Source organism: Myotis myotis, unplaced genomic scaffold, assembly GCF_014108235.1.
Source record: "Myotis myotis isolate mMyoMyo1 unplaced genomic scaffold, mMyoMyo1.p scaffold_m19_p_1, whole genome shotgun sequence".
Lineage (NCBI taxonomy): Eukaryota > Metazoa > Chordata > Mammalia > Chiroptera > Vespertilionidae > Myotis > Myotis myotis.
Window position 1 is genome coordinate 189640975 of NW_023416313.1, and position 26587 is coordinate 189667561.

General features: G+C 37.2%; 1 protein-coding gene across 7 annotated transcripts in view; it reads left to right on the forward strand.

Annotated features, from left to right (window-relative positions):
* TMEM260 (transmembrane protein 260) overlaps nt 1-26287 on the forward strand; it is a 59592-nt gene extending 33305 nt beyond the window's left edge. For 2 of the 7 annotated variants that reach the window (XM_036308291.1, XM_036308313.1), the window contains exons 7-16: nt 468-508; nt 4022-4105; nt 5263-5377; nt 6572-6741; nt 9479-9650; nt 13134-13282; nt 17370-17546; nt 19476-19529; nt 21022-21112; nt 23996-26287. In XM_036308291.1, coding sequence (XP_036164184.1) covers nt 468-508; nt 4022-4105; nt 5263-5377; nt 6572-6741; nt 9479-9650; nt 13134-13282; nt 17370-17546; nt 19476-19529; nt 21022-21112; nt 23996-24250 — 1308 coding nt within the window. In that variant the 3' untranslated portion in view covers nt 24251-26287. Of the gene's footprint in view, nt 1-467; nt 509-4021; nt 4106-5262; nt 5378-6571; nt 6742-9478; nt 9651-13133; nt 13283-15956; nt 16112-17369; nt 17558-18488; nt 19141-19475; nt 19616-21021; nt 21113-23995 lie in introns of those variants that run through there. The other 5 variants (XR_004967418.1, XR_004967423.1, XM_036308302.1 and 2 more) reach the window with 5 other exon arrangements.
* Nucleotides 26288-26587: the final 300 nt, after the last annotated feature.

A 26587-nucleotide genomic window follows, 5' to 3' on the forward strand; every position in this document is an offset into this window, starting at 1 on the left:
TTTACTTAAGAATTTAACACATCTGGTTTACTTATATTGGTCATTCCATTAAAGTATTGTTTGAGGACCATTTCAGATTTGAAATTTGTATAATTCACACACAATTGTGAAATTATAGACTAACAAGTGATACTGAGCTCTAATCAGAGTGCCCCCAAAAAGAGCCTAAAGAGATTCTAAGAGTAAAGACTATTAATTCATTAATGTGCTAGACATTTCTGCTGGAATAGTTTGATTTTTAGCCAATTATTATTTCTGAATTTCTTCCTAAACAATGTTCATGTTTAGTTTCACTGACTTTGCTATAAAAATTCAGTAAGGCTCTGAAGTAAAGAGTTGGAATGAAGAGAAATGTTGCATTGTATATTTAAAGCCTGTATGTTTTAAATGGAGATAGTTAAATACGATAGCTTAGCAGAGTTTTAGTTTAATGCTTATGCAAATAAACTTTTCTCATTTATGTTTAGGCTAAATCTGAAATAGGATCCAGTATGTCTGAAATTTTACTGTGAGTATGTAATATTTGGAACTATTTGAAAATGAATTCTCTATTTGTTCCTTTGAATGGTTTGAGGTATTTCTGAGTTTCTCTTTTTGTAAAGTGGTATGTCTGTGAGTAGTTTTCAGCCACATAATTGGCAGTTGTTTTGCATATTGTCAAGTATTCTACTATCTCCTTCAATAAGAGAAAACTGAAAATGAGCAATAAATCCAACAATGAATGGGGCTATTAGGAGACTACATAGAACCTATAAAAGTAAAATGCTTCAAATGTAGTGTTCCTTTATTAATAAAGTTCATGCTTTGTTCTGATTTCGACTATCTTCTTTCTTCCACAGACATTTTATAACATAGTATTTATCAATATGAACAATTATTTTCTTGTTATCTTGAAGTGAGCTATGCTTTTTTAATTCTTTAGAGCTTAGTTTATTTGATGTCTCTTAAGACTTTTCCTGTAGACTGTCCTTAAGCTCTATGTTGACATACATTTTTTAACATTCAATCTTATTAAAGCCAGCTCAAGCAAATATATTTTATCTATATTATCTATTAGCTTTTTTTTGAAAAAGTGGATTAATATTTGCTTTAAAATCTACACAAATTAAGACAACTTGGAAAATATCCATACCAATCCTGTAATATTTTTTTAATATTTTCAATATGAAATTAGGGAAGAATAGTTTTCTATAACACTCAGGTTATCTATAATAATTAATTTTGGATTCTAATTATTAATTTGAAAACCATTTAAAAAATATGGGCAGGTTATAGCCAGTGTGGCTTACTTGGTTGGAGCATCATCTCATACATCAAAAGGTGAGGGGTTCAATTCTGGATCAGGGCACATATGTAGGTTGTGGGTTTGATCCCTGGTCAGGGTACGTGCGGGAGGCAACTGATCAATGTTTCTCCTATCAGTGTTTCTCTCTCTCTCCCCCCCCTACTTCCCTCTCTCTAAAAATCAACTTAAAATTTTTTATGTAAATTATCGAGAATATTTCAACTCTATATATAAATCACTTCATAGGTTCTCAGAATTTCTATCTTGCTTGCTAGCTTGTTTTTCTTTCATCCTTTTCTTTTTTAAAAAAAGGATACAAAATTATTATGAAAAGTTCAGAAAATACAGTTAAGCAAAAATACAAAATGAAAATTATTATAATTCCAGCATGTAAAGGTAATCACTGTTATTAATCCATTAATGTTTTTATCTGTTCTTCCAATATTTTTAATATATTTGTTTTTTTAATAGGCTCATAATATACAGGGGTAGGCAAAAGTAGACTTACAGTTTTTTATATGGAAAAATAATAATACAAGAATAAACTTTTACATACTAATAGCTATAAACCTACTTTTGTCCACCTCTGTACATACTGATTTATTAGCCTTCTGTTTTTCATTTTATACTCTATTTTGAAAACATTTTCCTACCACCAATTATTTGTATATAACCTTTGATGGTTCTCACAGCTGATTTTAAATATTTCTGTTTATGTCTAAGACTTTTACAGCCCACTTTCCTGTTTTGCTGGGGAGACAGCAAAGAAGCTCAGTTTCCCTTTTAAAGCTAAAGACAGCTTTGCCAGTGTCTCGGGGCTTTTACTTTCTCCTTCTTTGCTCCGTGTCAAAGACCCACTGCCTGCTCTTTTTTTACCTACCTTTCGGGGTTGCTATCACACTCAGGATTACTGGTGTATTTGCTTTAACAAATCCCACATGGACTCCAAAGAACTCTCAAGAGCAACCCTAGACTAGATATCTAACTTTTATAAGTTGCACATAAAAGTCATCTATTAGGTAATTGTAGGCCCCCTTTACATTGAAATAATAGCAGTTTGGCTATACACCCAGAAAAAAGACCTGACAAAAACGATGACCACTTACACTATTTGTTTGGACAAGATTATAATGTAAAAATGGAGGCATAATCCTTATACTCTCTGATTAAGAGAATTTCTAGTGTTTAATTGTTTCAGGTGGACAAGAGTGTTGAGAAAGGGAACTCATAATTAACTTACTAGAAAATCCTTCAAAATGATGGAACCTAATCATCAACCCTTTGCCAGTCGAGTAAATTAAATTCTTTCCCCACGCGTATCTCTAAATTGCAATCCTGTACAAGGAAATTATTGAATCTAACCCTAGGCAGTGACCATGTTTTAGAGCTTACATTTAAGCAACATATCTCCAAGAATTAATTTTGAGGCTGACTTCGTTCCTTTTGAAGAATGGCTTGAAATGGGCCTCATGCTGGAATCAATTTTTTAAGTGTATTTGAAAATGAGTAAGGATGTCTTCCCGTAGTTGATGAGTCTCCATTAGTAAAATACACATTGTATGGTTTCCATAATTATGGCATCACATTTTCTCCAGTAAAATTGCCAGTAGGGAGAAGAAAGTTCTTTTAGATGGTATATCGAATCATTTATTTTTCAAAAAATGGAGACTGCTAGAGATCAGATACCACTTGGAAAATGCTTGTTAATTAGTTTTATGAAGCCAATGGAAGAATTTAGTGTAATTATAAGGAAAAATGATGCATTTCTCAGAGATTCCTTGAACATTTTTTGAACCAAATATAGAAAACAAGGAAACCTTTTTAAGAAAAAAGGTAACCCAGAAATGAATGGCTGGAGATCATTTCTCTTGTCCTTTTTTAAATTCATGATTGGATCTCCAAAAAATGCTTTGAATTAATTTTGTTTTTAATTGCTAATCACTGGAGGCCAGGAAGAAGTTCAGAAACCCATTTCAGATGACTTCTTATCAAGCCAATCAGGAATGCAAATTGTTTTATCATATCAATACAGTATACTAGTATCACAAACACTGAAAAATTATTTGTTCTGATGCTATCCCAAATTATATAAATTGATAATCAAATGTTACAATTGGAAAATATCTTAGAACTGTTTAACTCTTTCTTGAAGTACTTTATCTCCCAAATTTGAAAGAAGAAAAAATAATTTTCAATCTGACTTCATCCCTTAAAATTATTCAGTACAGCCCTGACTGGTTTGGCTCAGTGGATAGAGCGTTGGCCTGCGGACTGAAAGGCCCAAGGTTCGATTCCAGTCAAGGACATGTACCTTGATTGTGGGCACGTCCCCAATAGTGGGTGTGCAGGAGGCAGCTGATTGATCTTTCTCTCTCATCGATGTTTCTAACTCTCTATCTCTCTCCCTTCCTCTCTGTAAAAAATCATTAAAATATATTTTATTTTATATATAAAATAAAATATATTTTATATATATATAGCTAGATAGCTATATATCCTAGCTATCTAGAATATAGAGACAGTGTATTTTATGACTATGTTTTGGTTATCTATTCCAATTCAGATTTGAAACACTGAGATCCTTCTTTAGTCCTACTTAAAAATGGAAAGTTTTAGAGTTCCAAATATTTAAAAAAATTATTCAGTACATAATCTGATGTATTTTACAAAGAATGTTTTATTTGGAATTAACCAAATTTGTTTCCTGTCAACAATAAGTTCAATTGTCTTTTACAGTTCTCAAATAACAAACATGAGGACTGAACTCTCCTTCAACATCCAAGCCCTTGCAGTTTGGGCTAATATATGTTTAGTAAGAAGGTGAGTAATATAATATTTCCTGTTATTTTTCCCATGTTTATTAATTAAATTCATATTTTCAATATGTCATTGTAGAACACGGCCACTAGTATTTTATATTTCAAATAAATTTAACCACTTCTATGAAGGCAAATATGTATTATTTTCTTGATAGTTTTTGTTCTGATTATAAATTAGTGATTTTGAAAGATTGAGCAGTATATTACAGTCTAACTAGGCGAGTCATTTAATGTCTTAAACTTCGGTTTGATCCATTACTCTGCCCATAGCCAATTATTATTGCTTTACAAAAGAAGCAAACAACTATTTGAATTCCTCTAAAGATAAAAGTAACCTCCAATGATAAAAAAACAAACAAACTAAAAAAAATCACTCTTAGCCTTCGTTAATTTTTAGCCCATCATATATATATATTTATATATATATATATATATATATATATATTTATACTATATATATTTATAGTTTTGTTTCCTTAATACCTAACATTATATTGTGAGCATTTCCCTATACCATAAGAATATTTAAAGTCATTTAAATGTCTTTATAATTAAATATCCTCCTATTTCAGGATCTTCAGATAGCTTCCAGTTTGTCCACTATTATAAGTGATACCAAAGCATTTTTAGAGATTAATCTCTATCCACATTTCTGGTTATTGTTTAAAGATTTATGCCTACATGTCACATTATTGGGTCAAAATGTGAATATTTTTAAGGCTCTTGATATATATTATCAAATTAACTTTTCTTAAAGACTGTACCAATATACATTCTTATGCAACCGCATTCTCGCCAATACTATTGAGATTTGTCATTTTATTATTTTGGTGCATGAAATTATCCTTTTGTTTTGCATTTGCTAATTACATTTTAATTTAACAAGATTAATAATTTGTATTTCTTCTGCAAATTTTAACTTTGTATCTGTTGCTGCATATTTCCTAGCTATCTAGAATATAGAGACAGTGTATTTTATGACTATGTTTTGGTTATCTATTCCAATTCAGATTTGAAACACTGAGATCCTTCTTTAGTCCTACTTAAAAATGGAAAGTTTTAGAGTTCCAAATATTTTCCTATAGTTTAAAACTATGTAATAGTAGTATTGGTATTCTTGTACACAAATAATTTTGGACTTATTTTAATTTTTTATAGGGACAGACAGAACCCATCATTAGTGTGGCTTTTTACTGGAATGTTTTGCATTTATTCATTGTTCTTTGCTTGGAGGGCAAATTTAGATATTTCAAAACCACTTTTCATGGGTGTGGTAAGTTTTATTTAGATATATTCTTCACAAACTTTCTGATCAAAAGATATATCAGTTTGTCTCTCATGAATCTTGTAGAAAAGCAGATTATCTCAGAAATAGTTAAAATTATATGTGCATTATAATAATCAAAAATTAAATTATTGAACTAGTAAGGCAAAGGCCTCTTTCGGTAAAAATGCATTGTTTAGTTAACACAATAGTTAAATAGAAAAATAAATGTAAGGTAGATTTAAGTTAGGCATTTTATGTGTGTAATAGATATAGGTACTACTGTATTTTTCCTGAATTTTTTGTAAATAGCAAAGAAATATGAGTTGTAATTGGGGGCTCTTATCAACACAGTTTATTATTTCTTACCTCACTTGTCCAGGCCTATGCAAAAGAGCAACCACATTTCTGTTTTTAACTGGCTACCATTTCTGAGATTCTCCGTAGTAGAAACTCTGTAAATGTAGACAACTCTTTCTTAACAGCTGAAACAATTTTTTATGTGTTCAAATGGCCCAGTAGATAGTATCCTGTTTAATCACCTGAGTTCAGAATCAGTTGAGAAACAAGATAACAAGTAGTAGAATTACCTTTATCACTGATGATGCTCATGTTGGAGAATGTGGTTTATGTCTGTGAGCGAGGGGGCTTCCTCATTCTGCATCCACAATACTAGTAGGCAACCTACCCACCAGTCACAGGTAGTGTTGCACAGGCCAGGCCTTCTGTACCCCACTCCATCCCACTGGTGCCACAGGGACAGAGTCTGCCACTGGGCAATGCAGGTCCAGCCCCAGCTCCCAACTTGCCCAGTAACCTCAGTCCATACGGTCCTGCAGGAAGAAATAAGTGATAGGGCAGCGAGTGTTAAACTAACAGCACTTCTGCACATGGACGGGAACATCAGGAGTGAGGCAAACGCCTTTCTCCACCTCTCCCACTTTACATATTGCAGGAGTTCAACGCCAAGTCCATAGTACCGAAAAGGATGTGTGGGTCCCAAAAGGGAGCTTCACATATCAAACTGGGAGGAAGGAATGTTTGAAAATTGTAAACTAAAGTAACATGGAGTTGGATTGGGGAAGTCAGTAAGCAAGACCTGAATGACAGCAGGCATAAGCAACTAGGTGTAAGCAGTATATTTGTAAGATATGTAAGTACCAGATTGATTGCAGATCAGTCACCTTGCTTGTCTCTTCGCAGGTGGAGCGATTCTGGATGCAGAGCAATGCTGTGGTGGCAGTCCTCGCTGGCATCGGGCTGGCCACACTGGTTTCTGAGAGTAACCGAGTGCTGAACATCAAAGGCTTTCAGTATCTGGAGTGGCTTTCAGCAGCTCTTTTTGTAATTTACCAAATATATTCTAATTACAGGTAGGAAGTGGTTATTTTTATGAAAGGTAGCACTCAAGCCAGAGATGTTTGGATATTTAGATTCTAGAACTTTATTTCATCTTCGCCTTCCACCATTTTTCAGAGTGAGACAGCTTGGTCTGAATGCTGTGGTCCTTAAACTTTTGAGCCAGAATCTCAGCATGAGTGATATGTAGTTCAGGGCATTGCGAACAGGGTGGTGCATGTAAACCATTTGTGTGTTTTCCTCTAAGGAACTCTGGAGAGAGTTTGTAGAGTCTGCAGTATGTGTAAAATTCCATGATGTAAAAGACCACTTAGATAGAGAGTAAAGATATTTGGGCATTGTCGTATGCCCTAAAGTAATTCACTGTAGGCTTCAAAGATTTCATCTTTTGAGTAGTACCTGGTCCTAACCTAGTTCATACTGTAGAAGTGAATATTAATCATCTATAATAATAAAAGCATAATATGCTAATTAGATCCGATGACCTTCTGGATGAAGCTGGGGCTGTGAGGGAAGCCCAGGTCCTGGGTGCCAGAGGGAAGCTGGTGCCAGCAGCTGAGGGCAGGAAGGCCTACTCTTGCATGGTTTTCGTACATTGGGCCTCTAGTTTTAAAGTAAAGGTCTAAAACAGGCATGTCAAACTCACGATCCACGGGCCTCATGTGGCCCACAATGAATATTTTTGTGGCCCAGCCAATATAACAGTATGTAAGAAACGTTTTAGTAAAAATTTCATAACTTAATTTTTACAATATTGTTATACATAATTATTAATAACGAGCTACAACATTCACTAATGACTGATTACTATAATTGTGTTGCATTCATTTCCCTTACGTGCCTTATGCGCAGGTGCACCATTTCTCTCCACTAATACTAGCAGTGAATATTTTAGCAGCCAACTGCCACGTCATTAATCTTGGACTGACTTGTTTGGTGTGCACAACAAAAAATATTTCGTTCTCAGAGAACAAGAAAAATAGGTTTATTTGTGTTATGCTTATTTGTGCATTTATTCTGTGTCTGGTAACTTAATGTTCAAGAAAAAAATATTAATTAATTTTTATTAAAATGTTCTATTACTTTATGTTAACGATTACTCATTTATTTCAGCCCTTTGTATTCAGTGTGTCTCTATTGAAATAAACCTACATTTCTATGACAATTGAAGCTTTTGTTTTTTTGCGGCCCACATAAACTTAAACCTTATTTATTTGGCCCGAGTTAGCCTTTGAGTTTGACATGCTTGGTCTAAAAGCTTCTTTAACCCTTAGGCATTATTAGTATTGTATGTATTTTTCAAAATTTTTTAAATAATCATGCTAATGAAAATCTCGGTCTAACTTAAAAGATGTCCAAGTTTTAGATGATAATTTTTTTATTTCCAGCAGTATTGAGTAAACATTACAGAAGTGGAAGAGTCCATGGGAGTTTTGTAATAAGATTTGATTGGTATTTTACAAGGTTAAATTTCCTCTGTCAACTTAGCTTTAAGAACTGATGTTCTTTAGAATACCTGGGAAGAGCCCGTGTTAGGAAGGCTGCATCAGCAGACACCTGGTGGGATTCCAGACCCAACTCCATAGCTAGCTCAGAAGGGTTTGCCAAGCCCACAGTGTGTGTTTACCCAACCTTGTTTTTATCCCAGTCTTCTGGCTCGGATCTTTTGGCAATGCAGGTTCAACACCAGGGATGTCGGCACAGGCTGGGTGGCTTTATTTTGTTTTGATTCTTTTATTTGCCCCAGGTGAATGGAATAGATAGCAACACTGCTGGGTGGTAAATGTGAAGCATCATCCTGCAATGTAGGGGATCATAGGAGGAAAGAGTTGCATCGGTTACAAAGGCAAGGATAATATTTTGTTCCTGGAAGGGCTTATTTGCTTTGTGAGACTAGCCTACCGATTCAAGTTTCGGCTGTGTTTTTCAGTATCATTAAATGTAATAGACCTGAGGAGACCAGGAAGGACATTGCTTGCTCAGTTTTTTGATGCTTTTGCTTTTGTAATCTTTTTCTTATTTTATGGGAAGTGCTCAGAATTCATGCCAGTTTTTCTTTGAAGTTAGAACCTTCACTTCATCATTGAAGGGAATTGCACTGCTTTTGTTATAATGCCTGGAGAGAAGTAACAACTCAACCCTCTCTTCCTCCCTCTCTTCCTCCCTCTCTTCCTCCCTCTCTTCTCATTGGCCCCATTCTCTAATGATTTCTTAGTCTGGAAGGGAGAGAGAAACACAGGGAACCTGTAGCTCAGGAAGTGGTGCAAAGGATCAATCTGGCATGCAAGAGTCAGACAAAGGGCATCCCAATTTATGTACAAACTGGCAGATTTCTTTCTGCATTTTTGGATATTCCTTTGCACTAAGTGGAATTAACATGAAATTACCTTAAATTCCAGGTGGAATCAGAAACCTTACTTCTTTTTAGTTAAATTGGATACACTTTTAGGAAAAGTAAAAGGTCTTATTTTTGAGCCCAAACTGATTCTCTTTTTATGAAAATGATTATAATTCCAGAATTGAAAAAATACATTGATTTTTTTCTCAAGTGCACAATTAGTTCCTTTTTATTCAGATGATAGTGTTCACTTTCAAATATAAGCATGTTGTTGGAAAATATAAATTTGAATACTTTGAAGCACTAAACATAGATTATGTGATGGGAAAGGAATGAGGCAGAAAATAAGCCCAGTCTTATTAAATCTGAAGCAATATGCTGCTATTTTAATGTTTTTTTATTCTTTTATTTAGCATTTGTGACCAAAAGACCAACTATGTGATTGATAAATTTGCGAAGAACCTTCTAGCCTCTATGCCTCATGATGCAATTATCCTACTCAGAGGAGATTTGCCAGGAAATTCTCTCCGTTATATGCATTATTGTGAAGGACTGAGGCCAGACATTTCATTAGTGGATCAGGAAGTGAGTATATGGAAAATATACTGAGAATATAGTAATTGTAATCATTTAAAAACATGTTTGTTTTTTTTAAAAAAAAAAACTATTTTAACAGTGTATGGGTACAGTTATCATGATCACTCTTAGAATATATATCATATTCTTTTGTTTATTTCTTAACTAATGGTGTAAGTCCTATGAGTTGCCTCTGCATTATTTAAACTGAGTGTTTAATGTTAAAACACATTTTAAGAATGTGTTTCATGTTAGATTCAAATAATATACTAGGTCTCTTGTTCACATGACAAACCATGGGAATATTTTATTATAAATCTATTTTTAAATTGTTCTTTTATATACAAATTAACACTGCCCACTGGCCCAGGGATTAGAATAAATTAGGTTGAATATGAAATAAGTCATACTGCAGGTAAGTAAACATTTCACTCAAAATAGAAATTATTAACCATGATTCTGCTACAGAATTTTGTGTGAACTTTATTGATCATATGCAAAATATATGGTCAGAAAGGACTTGTGAAAAGTCCTAGAAGTGAATCTTCTAGAACTGAAGAAATATATTTAAACTATAAGATTTATTATTTAAATCATAAATACTTAAAAGGGAACAAATATATCTATTTTTAGAGCAGTCATAGGAAAAGAGAAATTCTTAATCTTAAAAAATATACTATGATTAGTTTGGTTGAGAAAATTATTAGATGCATTACTTATTTAACAAATTTTGTTGAGTTAGTGAATAACTAAAACTTTTTTGGAGAAACCTTTATAAACAGATTTGCAAATATAGAGAAACTTACAAATGATACATTTTTATAAGCAGTTTACATCTATACCTAGTACACTGATTAATTTTATCTTCAATCTAGCTTCTGACAAAAGCTAGGTTATTTGTTGATAATATGGTATCACAGTATGGTTTTAAATACTGTTTGAGTTGGCAACTACTATACGTAGTTGAGAAGCATGGATTTCAATGTTAACTAGACCAAAATTCAAGTCCTCATCACTTCTTGAATATGTGACATGGAACTAATGATTTTTTTCTCTCTCAGAGCCTGTTTCCTTATTTATAAAACGGAAATGGCCATCATATAAACATAGAATGTTTTTGAATGCAAGAAGCAAAATACCTGATTAAGGTAGTTTTTATGGGGTTTTTAATCTCACATGACAAGTAGTCTGGAGATAGTTGGTTTTAGGTTACTATAAGCAATTCAGTGATGTCTGTGTACTGGGGCAGCTTCTCTGCAGGTACCTTGACCTGATGGGTGCCCTCTTCCAAACATCACATCATGAAACCTAGCCACAGACTTCTTCTAGGGCCTGCCCCATCCCCTTTCTCTATTGGGAGTAACGTGTCCCAGAAGCCCCAAGCGGACCTCCATTTGGGCCACACTAACCAAAATTGTCATATGCCCACTCCTAACCTAGCACCAACAAAGGGGAATGACTAGACCCAAGCATATTGCTGCCGTGGTTACTGATCAAAGTCAGGATTGTGTTCGTGAGAAAGAAGAAGGTACTAGCTGTTCAGTGAGCATTCACAGTGTCCTATATAATAAAAGGCTAATATGTAAATTGTCCCCTTGACTGGGAGTTCAACCAGGAGTTTGACCAGGGGGTGGGGCCGGCTGGCCAACTGCCTGTGGCCGGCCAGCCCGATTGGCCCCAATCGGGGTGGGCCAGCCAGATTCCACCAGCGCACGAATTTGTGCACTAGGCCTCTAGTCAGATACAATTGTTCTCACATATAAGGTTGTTATGAGAATTAAATGAGAAACGATGTCATAGCACACCGTGGGTATTTAATTAATGTTAATATCCCAAGAACAAACTATTAGGTAATAAAATCAAATTCATTAAGTATTTTGTGCCTTAGCTAGTTTGGTTCAGTGGATAGAGCGTCAGCCTGTGGACTGAAGGGTCCCAGGTTCAATTCCAGTCAAGGGCACATGCCTGTGGTTGCCAGCTCAATCCCAGTAGGGGGCATGCATGAAGCAGCCAATCAATGATTCTCTTTCATCATTGATGTTTCTATCTCTCTCTCCCCTCTCCCTTCCTCTCTGAAATCAATAAAAAATAAGTATTCTGTGAATATTTGCCATATACACTTACATTAAAATTAGTCTGGCTGGACTAGGAGTATTTTCTTTAAAAAAAAAAAAAAGAAAATCTGTACAAATAAAAGTATAGCTAAGTATATATTAACTATAGAATTAAGAAAAATGACTTTTCTGATATTAATGATTTATTTTAAATGTCAGCATATGTAATTAATTTGGAGATACTAATAAATTCAGATAATTTAGCCAAAAGGTTTTTATCTTTGAAGCCTAGATTATTATATGATTAAGCTTCTCCCAGGCAGGGATTATAGCTTCTTCTTTATAGGTGAACAATATATTTTTTTAGAATGGATGAAAGAACGGAGTAATGGCACATCTTTATTTTGCCTAGATTATCTAGTCTGGCCATCAAAGACATTGCAACTTCAGCAAACATAATTTGAGAACTGTTCTATGCCAGGCAGTGTGCTAGGTGCAGAAGCACAAAGAAGAGAGGATACAGTCTAGCGAGGAATAGTCTAAAAGCTATACTAGAGGTAGGTGCAAGTGCTGCGGTAGCATATCATTCTGCTGTGGAAATTGGGGAGGGTATCCTAAAGGAAGTGATATGTAAGCTGGTTTTGAAAGTTGAGTACACAGTCTCCAGAATGGGGGAAGGTCATTCTGGATAGTACCTCAAATGCACAAAAGCAAAATGAAACTAGATGCTAACCTTACCCATGAGAGTCATAACTTAAGACATGAAATCCTAGTTGTTGTTTTTTTGGTTTTTTTTTTAAATATATTTTATTGATTTTTTTTTTTACAGAGAGGAAGGGAGAGAGATAGAGAGCTAGAAACATCGATGAGAGAGAAACATCGATCACCTGCCTCCTGCACACCCCCCACTGGGGATGTGCCCGCAACCCAGGTACATGCCCTTGACCGGAATCGAGCCTGGGACCCTTCAGTCCGCAGGCCGACGCTCTATCCACTGAGCCAAACTGGTTTCGGCATGAAATCCTAGTTTTAAGTCATTACAAGAGTGGTCAATGCCACATACCTGGGTTGTGCTTGTATGTATTTTTCAATTATGTGTATTTTTTTAAAGATTTTTTTTTACATTGATTTCAGAGAGAGGAAGGGAAAAGGACAGAGATAGAAACATCAATGATGAGAATCATCCATCGGCTGCCTCTTCCATGCCCCCTACTGGGGATTGAGCTTGAAACGTGGTCATGTGCCCTGACTGGGAATTGATCCATGACCTGGTTCATGAGTCAATGCTCAACCACTGATCCACACTAGCCAGGCCCATTATGTTTATATTCGATGAGCATATACCCACATTTTAGAACTTTTTTTGTACTTGCTAAATTTGATTTTTCTTAAAGAGGTATAAATAAAAGCATGACATCATATGTTATTTTTCTGGCAGATGATGACTTATGAGTGGTATTTACCCAAGATGGCAAAGCATTTACCAGGTGTCAACTTTCCCGGGAACCGGTGGAATCCTGTGGAAGGAGTATTACCCAGTGGAATGGTCACATTTAATCTTTATCATTTTCTTGAAATAAATAAACAGTAAGCATTCTTTTAATATAATAGCTTTTCTAAAATCTTAAGCTGTTCTAAAATTGTTTATGTAGCAGCTGTGCTTCATCCAAAAGACCAATTTTCTATACCTATTTTCCTGTCACCGGTGAGATTATCTTTGTAATTAAATTGAATATCTGTGCATAAATGAGACCAGGCAGAAATAAATGTTATTGTTCTGGGTAAAGGAAAAATAAAGACAGATTAGCAAGAATAGCAAATAAGATCTTAGTACAATTCAGAGAAGTTGGAGATGTGCCTCCTACTTGAAATCATTGCAGGTGAATCGCAAGCAATTATAGTTTCCCTCTGATCAACACCATGGCCCCCTTTTAAGTGTAAAGGAAATGGCTTCCAGGAATAATCACGACATAAAAATAGCTTAAGGATTTCTTATAAAGGATAAGGCATTTTTATAAATAAGAAAAACACCTACAGTTATGTTGGCTAAGATAACATGAGAATTGTGAATTCCATACTTGAGAACATAAAATTATTCATTGTTAAGGTCAAGAATAAATAACTCCTCCAACAGTATGGTGTTGAATATTTCTCCTGTCTGTGAAATGCATGCAATTGTCCAGAGTGTGAAGAAGAAAAACTTATTACGTAATTTCTATTCTCTTCTAAAGGGGACTTCAGAAATACTTTGTAAATTGCAAAGTTAAATTATCCCTTACTAAGAACATAATAATATACTTTTGGTGTTCAGAACCTGGAGTTTACTGTGCCTCATGAAGTAATATGAAGGTAATGGATATAAACGTGCTGTGACAGTAACATTTAATTGTTCTATTTTGGATTAAAATTCTAAGTACCATTAGCATCACCAAATAGGCGTGTGTGTGTGTGTGTGTGTGTGTGTGTGTGTGTGTGTGTGTGTGTGTGTGTTGTGTTTATTGAACATTTATTGAATATGCCTTGTTCTAGCTTATATTAGGCCCTGGCATTATAATGAGACCAGTTCCAAATTTAAGTAGACCACAACCCAGTTGTATATAAACATGGGTACAAATACAACTGGCCATAATATGATAGGATAAGCTCTATTCTAGCAAAGCTTTGTCAAGTGTGAGACCCAGTAAGTGTTCAGTATGTGTCTCCTGAATGGATGATTTAACTGACAGTATAAGCCAAGTGTTCTAGGAGCATGCTTGAGGAAGCAATGAATTCTGCCTTGGGGCATTCGTTCAACATTTATTTAATAAATATTGGGTGTCCAATGTGTCCAAATAACTATACTAGCCACAGCTGCATGGATATCCCTGCAATTACAGTGTTTTCCAATACGCTTACAGGTGCTATCTTAACTATGAAACAGATAAATTATAGTATCATCTGCTAAGTGTGATAATGTTAGTATGTGCAGAATGTTGGAGACCTAAAGGCTAAGTAGGAATTTGTCAAGTGGGTGGGAGAAGGCTGACTCAAGGGAGTTGCATGTGCAGAGTCATGGAAAGGACCTGCTGAGCTCCAGGGACACGGGGGTGGCCCAGTGAGATCAGAGCTCAAGGCTTAGAGTGCCAGCTGAGGGGATGAGTGTCGAGGGATGGTGGGGCCCTGGTCATGAAGGGATTTATTCTGTAGGCATGGATGAGGCCTTTCCTCATTATGGAAATATCTCGTGCTCCTTGTGGAAACTATAGACAATACAAACAAGTATAAAGAAGATCAATATCATCTGTCTTTCAAGGCCAATCACGTTAACACGTTAGGAAGCTTTTTGGGATTCCATTTATTTTTAACGAATTACTTATTTATATGCACACATACATACACTTGTATAATATATTTTACATAGCTGGGGTAATACCGAGTTTCCTGTCAGTTTTTCACCTAATATCTTATTATGAGCATTCCCCCACGCACTCAATAAATGGTCTTCATTAACATCATTTTTGGAGCTATATAGTATTCTCACATAGATTCATGATAACTTACCAAGTATTGTTGGATATTGTTGTTGTTTCTAGACTTTTGCTATTGTAATACGGCATGGTGACGAACATTCTGAGTGTTTTTGCATATGAATGTCAAATTGTCCAAATATTATTTGTTGAAAACATTATCCTTTCTTCACTGAATTGCCTTTGTACCTTTCTGTGTATTTTTTAAAAAAAAAAATCCTTCTGGGTTTTTTTTAAATAGTATTTTCATGTGGTTCCTTCTAGATAAAATATACGTGGGATCATGTTTTATTATTCATTCTGACAATATTTACTTTTCATTTATCTACTTTTCATTGGTGTATTTAGACCTTTTGCATTTAGTGTAAATATTGATATGTTCAGATGTATGTCTTCCATTTATTATTTGCTTTTTGTTTGTTCCCTCTTTTTTATCCCACTGTTTGCCCTTTCCTGCCTTCTTTTAGATAATTTGATTTTTCTAGTATTCCATTCTAAATTCTTTATTGGGATTTTTACCATGTCTTTTGGTAAATTATTTTTAGTGGTTGCTCTTGGGATTACAGTATACATACTTTACTTTTCACAGTCTACTTAGGATCATATTTTAGTACTTCAAGTGGAATATAGAAAACTTACTGCTACATAAGTCCCTTTAACCATCCCACTTTGATTGTGTTGTCATATGTATTATATCAACATGTGATCATTTTCAACTGTCATCTATAATAATAAAAGCATAATATGCTAGTTAGACTGGACGTTCTCCTGGACGTTCTCCTGGACAACCTTCCAGACAAAACCAGGGCTGCGAGGGAAGCCCGGGTCCCAGGTGCCAGAGGGAAGCTGGTGCTGGCAGCCGGGGGAAGGAAGGCCTACTCTTGCACGAATTTCATGCATCGGTCCTCTGGTACATATATACTTAAAATTTAAGATGAAAAATTGTCTAAAATATTAATACATATATTTACCAGTTCTGTTGCTCTCCCTTCATTCCTGATATTCCGAGTTTCCCTCTTGTATTAATTATTGCTCTCGCATCTGAAGATATTCCTTTAACATTTCTTTTACATCAAGACTATTATGCAATGAATTTTCTTAGTTCTCCTTTATCAGAAAATGTATTTCACCTTTACTTTTGATGTATATTTCTAGATACGGAATAATGGGTTGATAATTCTTCTCCCCACCTCCAGCACTTTATTTATTTATTTTTTTATTGATTTCTGAGAGGAAGGGAGAGAGACATAGAAACATCAGTGATGACAGATAATCATCAATCCGTTGCCTCCTGCATGCCTCCTATTGGGGATTGAGCCTGAAACTGGGGCCTGTGCCCTGACTGGAATCAAACCATGATCTCCTGGTTCATAGGTCAGTGCTCAACCACTGTGCCACGCCGGCTGGGCCACCAACATTTTAAAAATGTTATTTTACATACTTTTGACCTGCATGGTTTCTGTTGAGAAATCCAGAGTCATTCAAATCATTGCTTCCTTGTGTGATGAAATGTGTTGTTTTCCTTGTTTGCTTTCAAGATTATTTGTCTTTAGTTTTCAGGAGTTTGATGATGGTATACATGGCCATAGATTTCTTAGAATTTAACTTGTTTGGGGTTCATTGAGTTTCTTTTTTTTTCCAATTTTATTTTATTTTAATTTCTTTATTGATTAAGGTATTATATATGTGTCCTTATCACCTCCATTGCCCACCCCCCCCCCCCCACGTATGCCCTCACCCCCCTGTTGTCTGTGTCCATTGGTTAGGCTTAAATGCATGCATACAAGTCCAGTTTCTTGAATCAGTAAGGTGTGTCTTTTCCAAAATTTGGGAGCTTTTCAGACATTATTTTTTAAACATTTTTCTCTTTTAGAATTTGATGATATGAATGTTTTTGCTCCACAGGTGGTTTCTTATAATGTTACAAACAGATAGGTTTTATCATGTATGTCTGTTTACTTCTCCCCAGCCCCCCAAACAGCTTTTTCACACTAATGTAAATTTCAAACAGTCTGTTTGGGAAAGATTTAAATAAACCGAAATGGTTGCAACTGGCTTATTGGTGACTAAGGTTTAGGGAGTCAAAAATGACCCATCATGAGTTACATTTATTTAACATTTAGAACTTTAAGGTAAAAATATATCTTTTTTTTTTCTGTTTTCTATAGAAAAGAAACGTTTGTTTGCATAGGAATTCATGAAGGTGACCCAACCTGGCAAAAGAACTATTCACTTTGGCCATGGGGCTCTTGTGACAAATTGGTTCCTTCAGAGATCGTATTCAACCCTGAGGAGTGGATTAAACTTACAAGAAATATCTATAACTGGACTGAAGAATATGGACGGTATCAATAGAGTAATATTTTTTATCAGAGTATAGCAATTTGTGTGCCTAAAAAAACACTCTTTTGAGATGCCTTTAAATTTTTTGGATATTTTCTATTTTTATTAGTTATTAATATAGTCATTTGCTGCCCATGGAGTATCATAATAGAGAAAGAGAATATGTATTTCTTGTCCTCATGTTTGAAGAACAATGGGACAATGGAAGGGAAAGGGAGGCTGTGGTTGAGTGGACATAATAGTTAGATGCATGGAACTCCTGTAATGCATATTGTCTGCCAGCCTGTATCTCATATCCTTAAGGTGGAAGAGATTCATTAACTACAGCTGAGTTTTAAAAGCCACTCTGGGTCCTAGTCAGTGTTGCTCAATGGTTATAGAGTTGGCCGTCTCTGGTTGTGGGTTCCATTCCCAGTCAACGGCATGTACCCGGGTTGCAGGTTCAATTCCTAGCCCTGGTCGGGGTGGGTGCAAAAGGCAACCAATTGATGTGTGTTTCTTACATTAATGTTTCTCCCTCCTTTTCTCTATTCTCTATTTTTCTCTATTCTCTCTCCCTCCCTCCCTCCTTCCCTCCCTCCCTCCCTTCCTCTCTCCCTCCCTCCCTCCCTCCCTCCCTCCCTTCCACTCTCTCTAAAAAAAATGGGAAAAATATTCTCGGGTGAGGATTAACAAAAAGAAAGTCACTCTGTAGCATGTGATAGTTTCCACATCATACACTGGTCATATTTTTCTTTCTTCTAGAGTGGCAGCTAACTTCTCTATAGGGAAGACTGGGACTTGAAATTTTCTTCACAATTGTTTATGTTGTTTTGGGCATGGCTACTCTTCCTTGAAGCAACTTTCTCCCATATAGAAACTGAGTCACCATCTAAAGAAAGGTGCCTCTATTGCCTATGTTTAAAATATGAATTATTTAAAGATTAGATAATTATTGCTTATAGTTCCAGGACAACAGGCAAGATCATATGAAAAATGCTCTAAAGGATTTTTTAATCAAATCGAGCAAACGGACCACATTGCTGTGCATGAACCAGAGGTGGGTAGGTAGGTCTCCATCAGAGCACTCTGAGACCACCGTGGGGAGAAGATAGAAAATAACCTCTTCTGTAAACAGCTGATGACAGTGGAGTACAAGGACACGGCATAAATCATCTTCGTTCAGTCAAAATGGATACATAAGAGAACGTTTAATTAAGAGAAAGAAAGAAAATCAGTAAATAGTTTAGCCAGTGTTCCTTGAGCAGCATCTAGCTCCAGCAGTGATGTAGCAAAGCCAGGAGGCCCTTCTCTTCAGGCCTGTCTCCTTGCTTCTGCTCATTGGCTCTTAGCTGTGTCCATAGAGTGGCTGAGGCCTTAGCCCTGCCCCTTTGCCTGGCTGACAGTGACAGTTCTTAGAACAGCTGGCTCCCTAAATGCCTCCAGCCTCTTCCCACCAATCCTTTGTTTGCTCCCATGAGGCACTGGGGCCCATTATGCAGATTAAGAACACATTTACCAAAACTTCAAATTGCTAACAATCCACCTTTTCTAGGAGAATAGGGTTTTTTATTTCAGTCTCTATTGGTACATCAAGATCCAGTCTATATTTTATTTTTTTATCCTCCCCCGAGGATATTTTTTCCATTGATTTTTTTAGAGAGAGTGAAAGGGAGGGAGGAGGAGGGGAGAGAGAGAGACACCTACTGATTGCCTCCTGCACGAACCCCTGTTGGGGGTGGGGTGCAAAGCTGCAACCAAGATACGTGCCTTGACTGGGAATCCAACCCGAGACCCTTTGGGCCACGGGCCGACACTCTAAACCACTGAGTAAACCCATCCAGGGCAAGATCCAGTCTATTTCATTTGCCTTATAAGATTATAAAAGATTACATGTCCATAGCAATAAATGTGGTTGGCAGAAAAACGTCACTGTTTTCTTGTAACTACAGGTTTGATCCATCTTCTTGGGAATCTGTGGCCAATGAGGAGATGTGGCAAGCAAGGTGACTAATCTGCACGTCTGTGTTTGTGGCCTGTTGTTAACATGGCAGAGAAGTAGCCTGTGGCACTTTTCATTGAGGAAACAGGGGTGGGTGGTGACAATAAAAATGACATTTATGGGCAATCATTTTGTTTGAGGCAGTGTACTAGTCATTATGATGAGTACCCTCATTTCATCCTCACAACAACCTATCTGAAAGTTATTATTATCTCCATTTTACAAAAGACCACACTGGAGGTGGAGAGGGTGCTTGTTCAAGGCCACTTAGCTGCTAGTGCCGATCTGATGCGGACCTGTCCTCTCCCGCCTCAGCTAAGCCAGAGTGAGTGTGATGGAGGAGAAGTTGATAATGACCGTGCCCACGTGTAATGTTCTAGTTAATTACTTAGGCACGTATTGCATACTTCCTAGAAGCCAGGCATTGTGCCAGGCACAGAGACTGCACACGTGAATACGACACAGTCCCTACCCTCGAGCCGCTCAGACTGTGGAGCAATCAGATACGTTAAAAGAGATCTGAATATGAATGTGCTCCATGCTATACATTTCTGTTCTTCTGTATGGAACGCTTCATGGTGATGCTATTGATTCTCTTGGTTCCTGTCATTTAAAAATAATTCAAAATCCCTAATGCTAACAGACTTTGGCCTAAATATTAATGTAAAAGTTCTAAATGATACAGATGGGTGTCCATGTACATAGGACGTACTTCCTGCTGCAAAGGCAGGAAGCTCACTCCGGGCCAGGGACTGTGCTTTGCACTGAGGCTTGACTTACGGTGTATAAAGGGTTTACTTATAAGTTTAAAGAAGTTTAAAAAAAATTGTCAAGAAATCCAGCTCCAAATTAACAATTTTAAAAATAGATATACTATAGTTTATGCAATAGTGTTTATGAAAATATCAGAAAACGGCATATTTCAAGTTATCAGCCTAGTTATAAAGACAAATACTTTGAAGAACTGAACAAAGATATACCATATGTTTGCACAATTCTTCTCTATGAATGAATGCAGGAAAGCTGGAGGAGCAGTCACATAAAAGAAAAAAGCAGGTTATTATTCGGGTGGGTGTTGATTTAATTGGTGTGCTGAATACAATTTGGATGAGTTCACATGGTCAAAGCGTGCAGCCACCTTTGAGGAGCTGGTCACACACGGCCTGAGCCATTGCAACGGGCACCAAACTCAGCAAGTCCCCTCTCCCTGCTTCTCTTGCATAACAATAGTGCACATCTTGGGGGGAAATGATGTATAATAGTGATGATGAACATAGCTTTTTTCTAAAAGATCTGGCAATCAGTGTGAAAGCAGTGTCTTGGCATTTGGGGGAAGAAGGGGTTACTGTTGGTGCAGAGTAAACGTTTGAATCTGAGAGAAGTAAAAATGATGCAATAAAGGGTTTTGTGTGTTATCTATCAGTGGAAAAGTCTGGCAGATAAATTTGAAATTGACAGCATGATTTTAATGAAGGGTTTTCCCTTTACCCTTCCAGGATGAAAACACCGTTCTTCATTTTTAACCTGGCAGAAACTGTAAATGTGCCTTCAAATGTGAAAGCTCAACTCTACACTCACGCATATAATGTATGGTATACTTCTACATATATCAGTATATTAGAGGCCCGGTGCACAAAATTTGTGCACTCAGGGTAGTGGGGAGGGTCCCTCAGTCTAGCCTGCGCCCTCTCGCAGTCCGGGAGCCCATGGGGAGCAGGCCTAAGCCATCAGTTAAACATCCTTAGCCCTGCCGCAGAGGTGGGAGAGTCTCCTGCCACTGTTGCTGCGCTCGCCAGCCATCAACCTGGCTTTTGGCTGAGTGGCGCCCCCCTGTGGGAGCGCATTGACCATCAGGGGGCAGATGCTCAATGCAGGAGCTGCCCCCGGTGGTCAGTGCGTGTCATAGCAACCGGTCGTTCCGCCATTTGGTCGATTTGCATATTACCCTTTTATTATATAGGACTAGAGGCCCAATGCATGAAATTCATGCAAGGGGCTCAGCCCTTGCAGCCGTGGCGGCTGCCTCAGCCCTCAAAGCCCCGGTTTCGTCCAGAAGGTTGTTTGGCTGTCTGGTCTAATTAGCATATTATGCTTTTATTATTATAGATTTGGTGGGAGGGTGGGAGTTGTTGGGATGGAGAGAGGGTGTGTCACAGAGTTTTTACTTTTTAGTTTCCAGCTTTATTTGCCATTATAAAGCAGTGTAAATGGAAAAAATACTCATGTATCACAAATAATACTAAAGTAAATGGCTGTCATTGGAAAAATAATGGTCCCCCTGAAGATGTCCAGAACCTGTGCCTTACGTGGTGGCGGGGACGTGGCAGAGGTGGTTGAGGATCTGGAGGTGGGAGATTATCCTGGGTCATATCCAGGTGGCCCAGTGTCCTCACAAGGGTCCTCATGAAGAGGGAGGCAGGAGGGTCAGAGTCTGGGAAGGAGATGTGACAGTGCAGGCAGAGGCCAAAGAGGAAGAACTGAAGATGCTATGCAGGTGGCCTGGGAGATGAGGAAGGGACCACAATTAGGGAGTACAGGCAGCCTCTGGACGCTGGAAAAGGCAAAGAAACGGGTTCTAGAGCCTGCTGATTTTACAGTTCCCTTGATTTTATGACTTTTGACCTCCAGAAGTGTAAAATGATAAATTCATATTGTTTTATGCCACTGTATTGTGGTGATTTGTTACCATAGTAATGGGAAACTAACTTTATTTAGAAAAGAAGTTCCGACAGGCCGCCCTCTATTGCAGGAGTCATGACCCTGCGACACTTAAAACGACAGGCCATGGCTGGTGGAGATTTCATGAGAAAGATGAAGGGGAAGAGCATAGCTTTGTCTTCTGACTGTGGTCCCAGGAAGCCAAACAAACGTTGAGACCCAACCACACTAAGGGTCTTAGTAGAATTTTGGAAACTTGATGAACTAAAGAACAGGAACAGTTCCTGAGCGCTTGCTCTGTGCTGGGGAGTGTGCCCCGCCCTTTCCACGTGTCCCTCATCAGAGGGAGGATCAGGAGGAGAGTAGGAAGAGGAAAAAGACTATGGGGAAAGCTAGAAAACAATGCCAAGCGAATGAAAGGGTGGAGGGCAGGCCCTGGCTGGGTAGCTCAGTTGGTTAGAGAGTTGTCCCGGTGTACCAAGGTTGCAGGTTTAATCTCTAGTCACAGCACATACAAGAATCAACCAATGAATTTATAAATAAGTGGAACAACAAATCTCTCTCAAATCAATAAATTAAACAATTTAAATTTTTTTTAAAAAAAAGAGTAGGGGTTAACTTCCTACTTACCTTTGGTGAATTTGAAAGTATATTCATGAAAGTGCAGGATGACTTTCCTGTTTTGTGAAGTGAAGGAAACTTCAGGGGAAATTGCTTTAAAAAGCAACTTAAACACTGAAGATTATAAAATGTCAGAATGGCATATCATGCATGGATTGTGGAACTTTTCATGTGGATGCTATTTAAAAATAAATTAGAAATGCATTTGTCTGTCTAGGGTAGGCATTGGGGAAATAGATAATATATTGGGTTCCTTTCAAGTGATATGGCGAATACAGTCGTAATTCAGAAAGCACTTGTCCCTAGAGAAAACATGGTTGCTGTTCTGTGCTCTCATGGAGTCTTCTGTAAACTCAAGTTCCTATGGGTCCCACTCCAACTTGACAATCCCAGGAAGGCTGAAATTCCCATGCAACAAGTGTAATCTTCCATTTTGCAGATATATATATCTACTTTTGTTAAATTTCCATGGTTTTCCACCAGAAAACTGTATCCAAAAAAGTTCCAGCTCTGTTTAATTAATACTACCTCTGGTGTTGAGAAATGAAATTTCTAATTCCTGTGGGCAAATTTTTCACTATCAAAATTGTAATTATAGGATACTATGAAGATTTTTAATGTTTCATTCTAAAGATACCTCTTAAAGTCTATTATGCTTGGCCTGTTCGATGCTGGGTTTGTTTTAATATTGCTATTGTTATTACTGTTGTTTTAAATGTAGAGAGCTATTTATGTAAAAATGAGGGACAAAATTTAAATTCCTCCAAGTTCTTTTCCCATGCAGTTTTCTAAAGAAAGCTATATTTTTTTCTCCAACAGCTAAATTTAGAGTTTCAACCTCTCTGCCTAGTGAGTAAATAGCTTTCCATGAATTAGAGCTAAATCTCTTTCCCGGAACATCTTTCTGCGGGAAGAGCATTTGTCCTGACGCAGTGTGTCCTAGGCTTCCTCTGCAACATCTGAAAGCCCCAGAAGCAGTTCTAGACGGAGCACATTTGCCTCCTGCCACTGCAGTAATTACAGTAGCATCCTTGCATTTTCTGCATGGCCTGGCAACGATTAGATTTCTACCGCAGGCTGCTTGGATTTTTTTTTTTTTCTTGTGTTATTAATTCTTCTGTGTTTTCTGGTGTTTTGGGGGGGAAAAGTAAAGGGATAAGAACGAAATACCATCATTTTTCTGTCTTCCAGCTTTATAAGGAGATTGTCTATTTACAAAAGGAACACCCAGTGAATTGGCATAAGAACTATGCCATCGCCTGCGAGCGGATGCTGCACCTTCAGGAAGGAGGCGCAGACCCTGAAGTCTTGTTATCGGAAACCATCAGACATTTCCGCCTCTACACTCAGAGAGCACAGAATGACCCGCAGCTGGCTGATATTTCAGCTGCCCTAAAGCACCTAAGAAAAGAACTGCAGAGTCTGAGAAATAGGAAAAATGCCTGAGACAGCAAAATGTGGAAAACCTGCTTGTCATCCTGCTTCCAAATTTTTGAGGTCCAAAACTTTTTCTTCAGAGAAAAGAAACTGATAAAAAATTGAAGACTTAAGTCACTTCCCAGATAGAAGTAATTGGGAGGGTTGGGGGTGGGGTGGTTGTGACTGAATTGTGCTGTTTATACAAAATCTGTTTATCCCCTGTCCCCAAGTTAGCATTTCAGGGAGAATCTTCCGAACATCCTTCCCACTTTCGCAACTTTTCACCTAATGATGTTGCTCCATTAGATTCTAAAAGAGAATGGACTCTGTTCATATCCTTAAAATATTGACTGTGCATCTTTTAAGGGCCCTGCTTATTGGAATCAGTTTTGAAGCTTAAATTCTTCAAACATTAATACCATATCAAAGACATTTTCTGTTTCCCAAAAGTGGCTTTAAAAAAAAACCACAAAAAAAGTGAATCTTGTTTTGCTGCAAGTCAGAATTCTTTTATTTTTTATTTTTTATTATGTGGTTGTTACATAAACTCCTGTTTCAAGCTAAACGCCAACCGATGATATTTTGAAAAAAGTTTGGGTTTTATTGTCTTAGGCAATTCTCTGAAAGCACTGAAAAATAAAGCTAATTCATTGTTTGCTTTTTTCCAGTCGTGTAAACTGGTTGGCCAGTAAAAAGAATTTTTTAATTCCTTAATTAATTTTATATTTATGTTTTGCTTCTGTTTGTGCTCATAAATCTGGGCCCAATAATTAGTAGGCTCCTGCTGCCAAAATGCAAAAAAAAAAGGCAGGGATTTGAGGGGGAGGATGGGGAAATGGTTCAATAAATTCATTTTTGTTACAAGGATCTTTTATACATATTACTAAAGAGAACATAGTAAGAAATGCAAATAATGGTTCTTTATTTTATTATGACAGTTAATTAATAGCAACCTGTTTTAATGAATAAAGTCACTCAGAGTCCTTCAGCACTTCCTAAGTAGAGGCCCGAATCCGTAGGGATTCTTTTCCCCCCGATTGTATAGCTCCGAGACTCTGAGCACTATATAGGCCCCTGTATAGAAATGCTCACTAATGAAGAGGGAGGGCTAGAAGCTTGTCTGCATTCAAAGATCACTGGTGAGTCATTCAGCAAGAAAAGGCCCCTTACCAGGAATAGTCACAGTTCCGTGGCATTGTACTAGCAAAAGGGTCTGATCAAAGGTCTCCCGTGGAGCTTGCATGGTTCCCTTTCATACTACGACCATAATTAAAACCACTAATTCTCTTTTAAAATGCTGCAGGATGCCATGTAGGCATCTGTCTGGAGTGTCCTTTGTGATGTCATAAGCTGTTAAGGACCAGCGCCGAGGGCTTTTGAGTGAAATGCCAGTCATGAAGGTGCTTCAAGACAAGGGTGCCTCTAAAAGCTTGACAGGGCCTTGACTGCACAATTCGAGCTGAATTTGCCCCTTGTCAGCTGCCAGTAAATAAATCTCAAAGGGGGAAAAGCTGAAGTTTCATTACCTGATCCATGGGGCTTTGTTGGTTTTGGCACCACACAGGGGAAGCTCTTGCCCCTCCATTCTCTGGATTTGAAGATGTCCATTGGAGCCTGCAGTGCCTGGACAGGGTTCAGAGCGGAACCTTTTGAAGAGTGTCAATAGTTGTAACAGTTCAGCTGTTAGGAAGACAAATAAATGGAGGAGCTCATTAATCCGCTTTTGGCTCTCAGTGCCTTTTGCCCTTTTATCACAGCCTTATTAGGCTCCTACTCATCTTGAACCAGAAAAAAATGAATTGAAGTTGTTGAGTACTAATTGGCAAAGACTTTTAATCATGGGCCAAGAACTTTCACTGACTTGAAAGTAACTTCTCCACAGGGAGGAACCGAAAACCTGGTTTACCTTAAAACAAAAACCTGTTGGAGTTCAGCGTGGTGTGAAAATTTAAGGAAGCGTTGGCAAATTGTCTGAGTTTACCCATTTGAAAGAAAGTATGTAAGAGTATGATTTCCACTTTTCTAAAATCAAGTATAATAAAAATCATAAACGTTCCCTAGAAATGCATTGCCTTTATTGGTTCAGAAAAGAGATTGCATACATGAGATGATGTCTGTTTCTAAACATCTATATGTACATGGATGTAAATCCTTGAGCATCTATACATACATGTGGTATTGAAGGAACCTTATTAAAAGTAGTATTTCCTACTTAGAGACTTAAGAATGGCCAATGAAGACATTTTCCTTTTTGAGCATATCTGCTTTTTCAATTTGTCTAGACGCTAGGTATGTATATCTAGATATATACATATATGTATATCTGACTGTGCTTTGTGTATTGACCATTGTCAAATGGTGCGC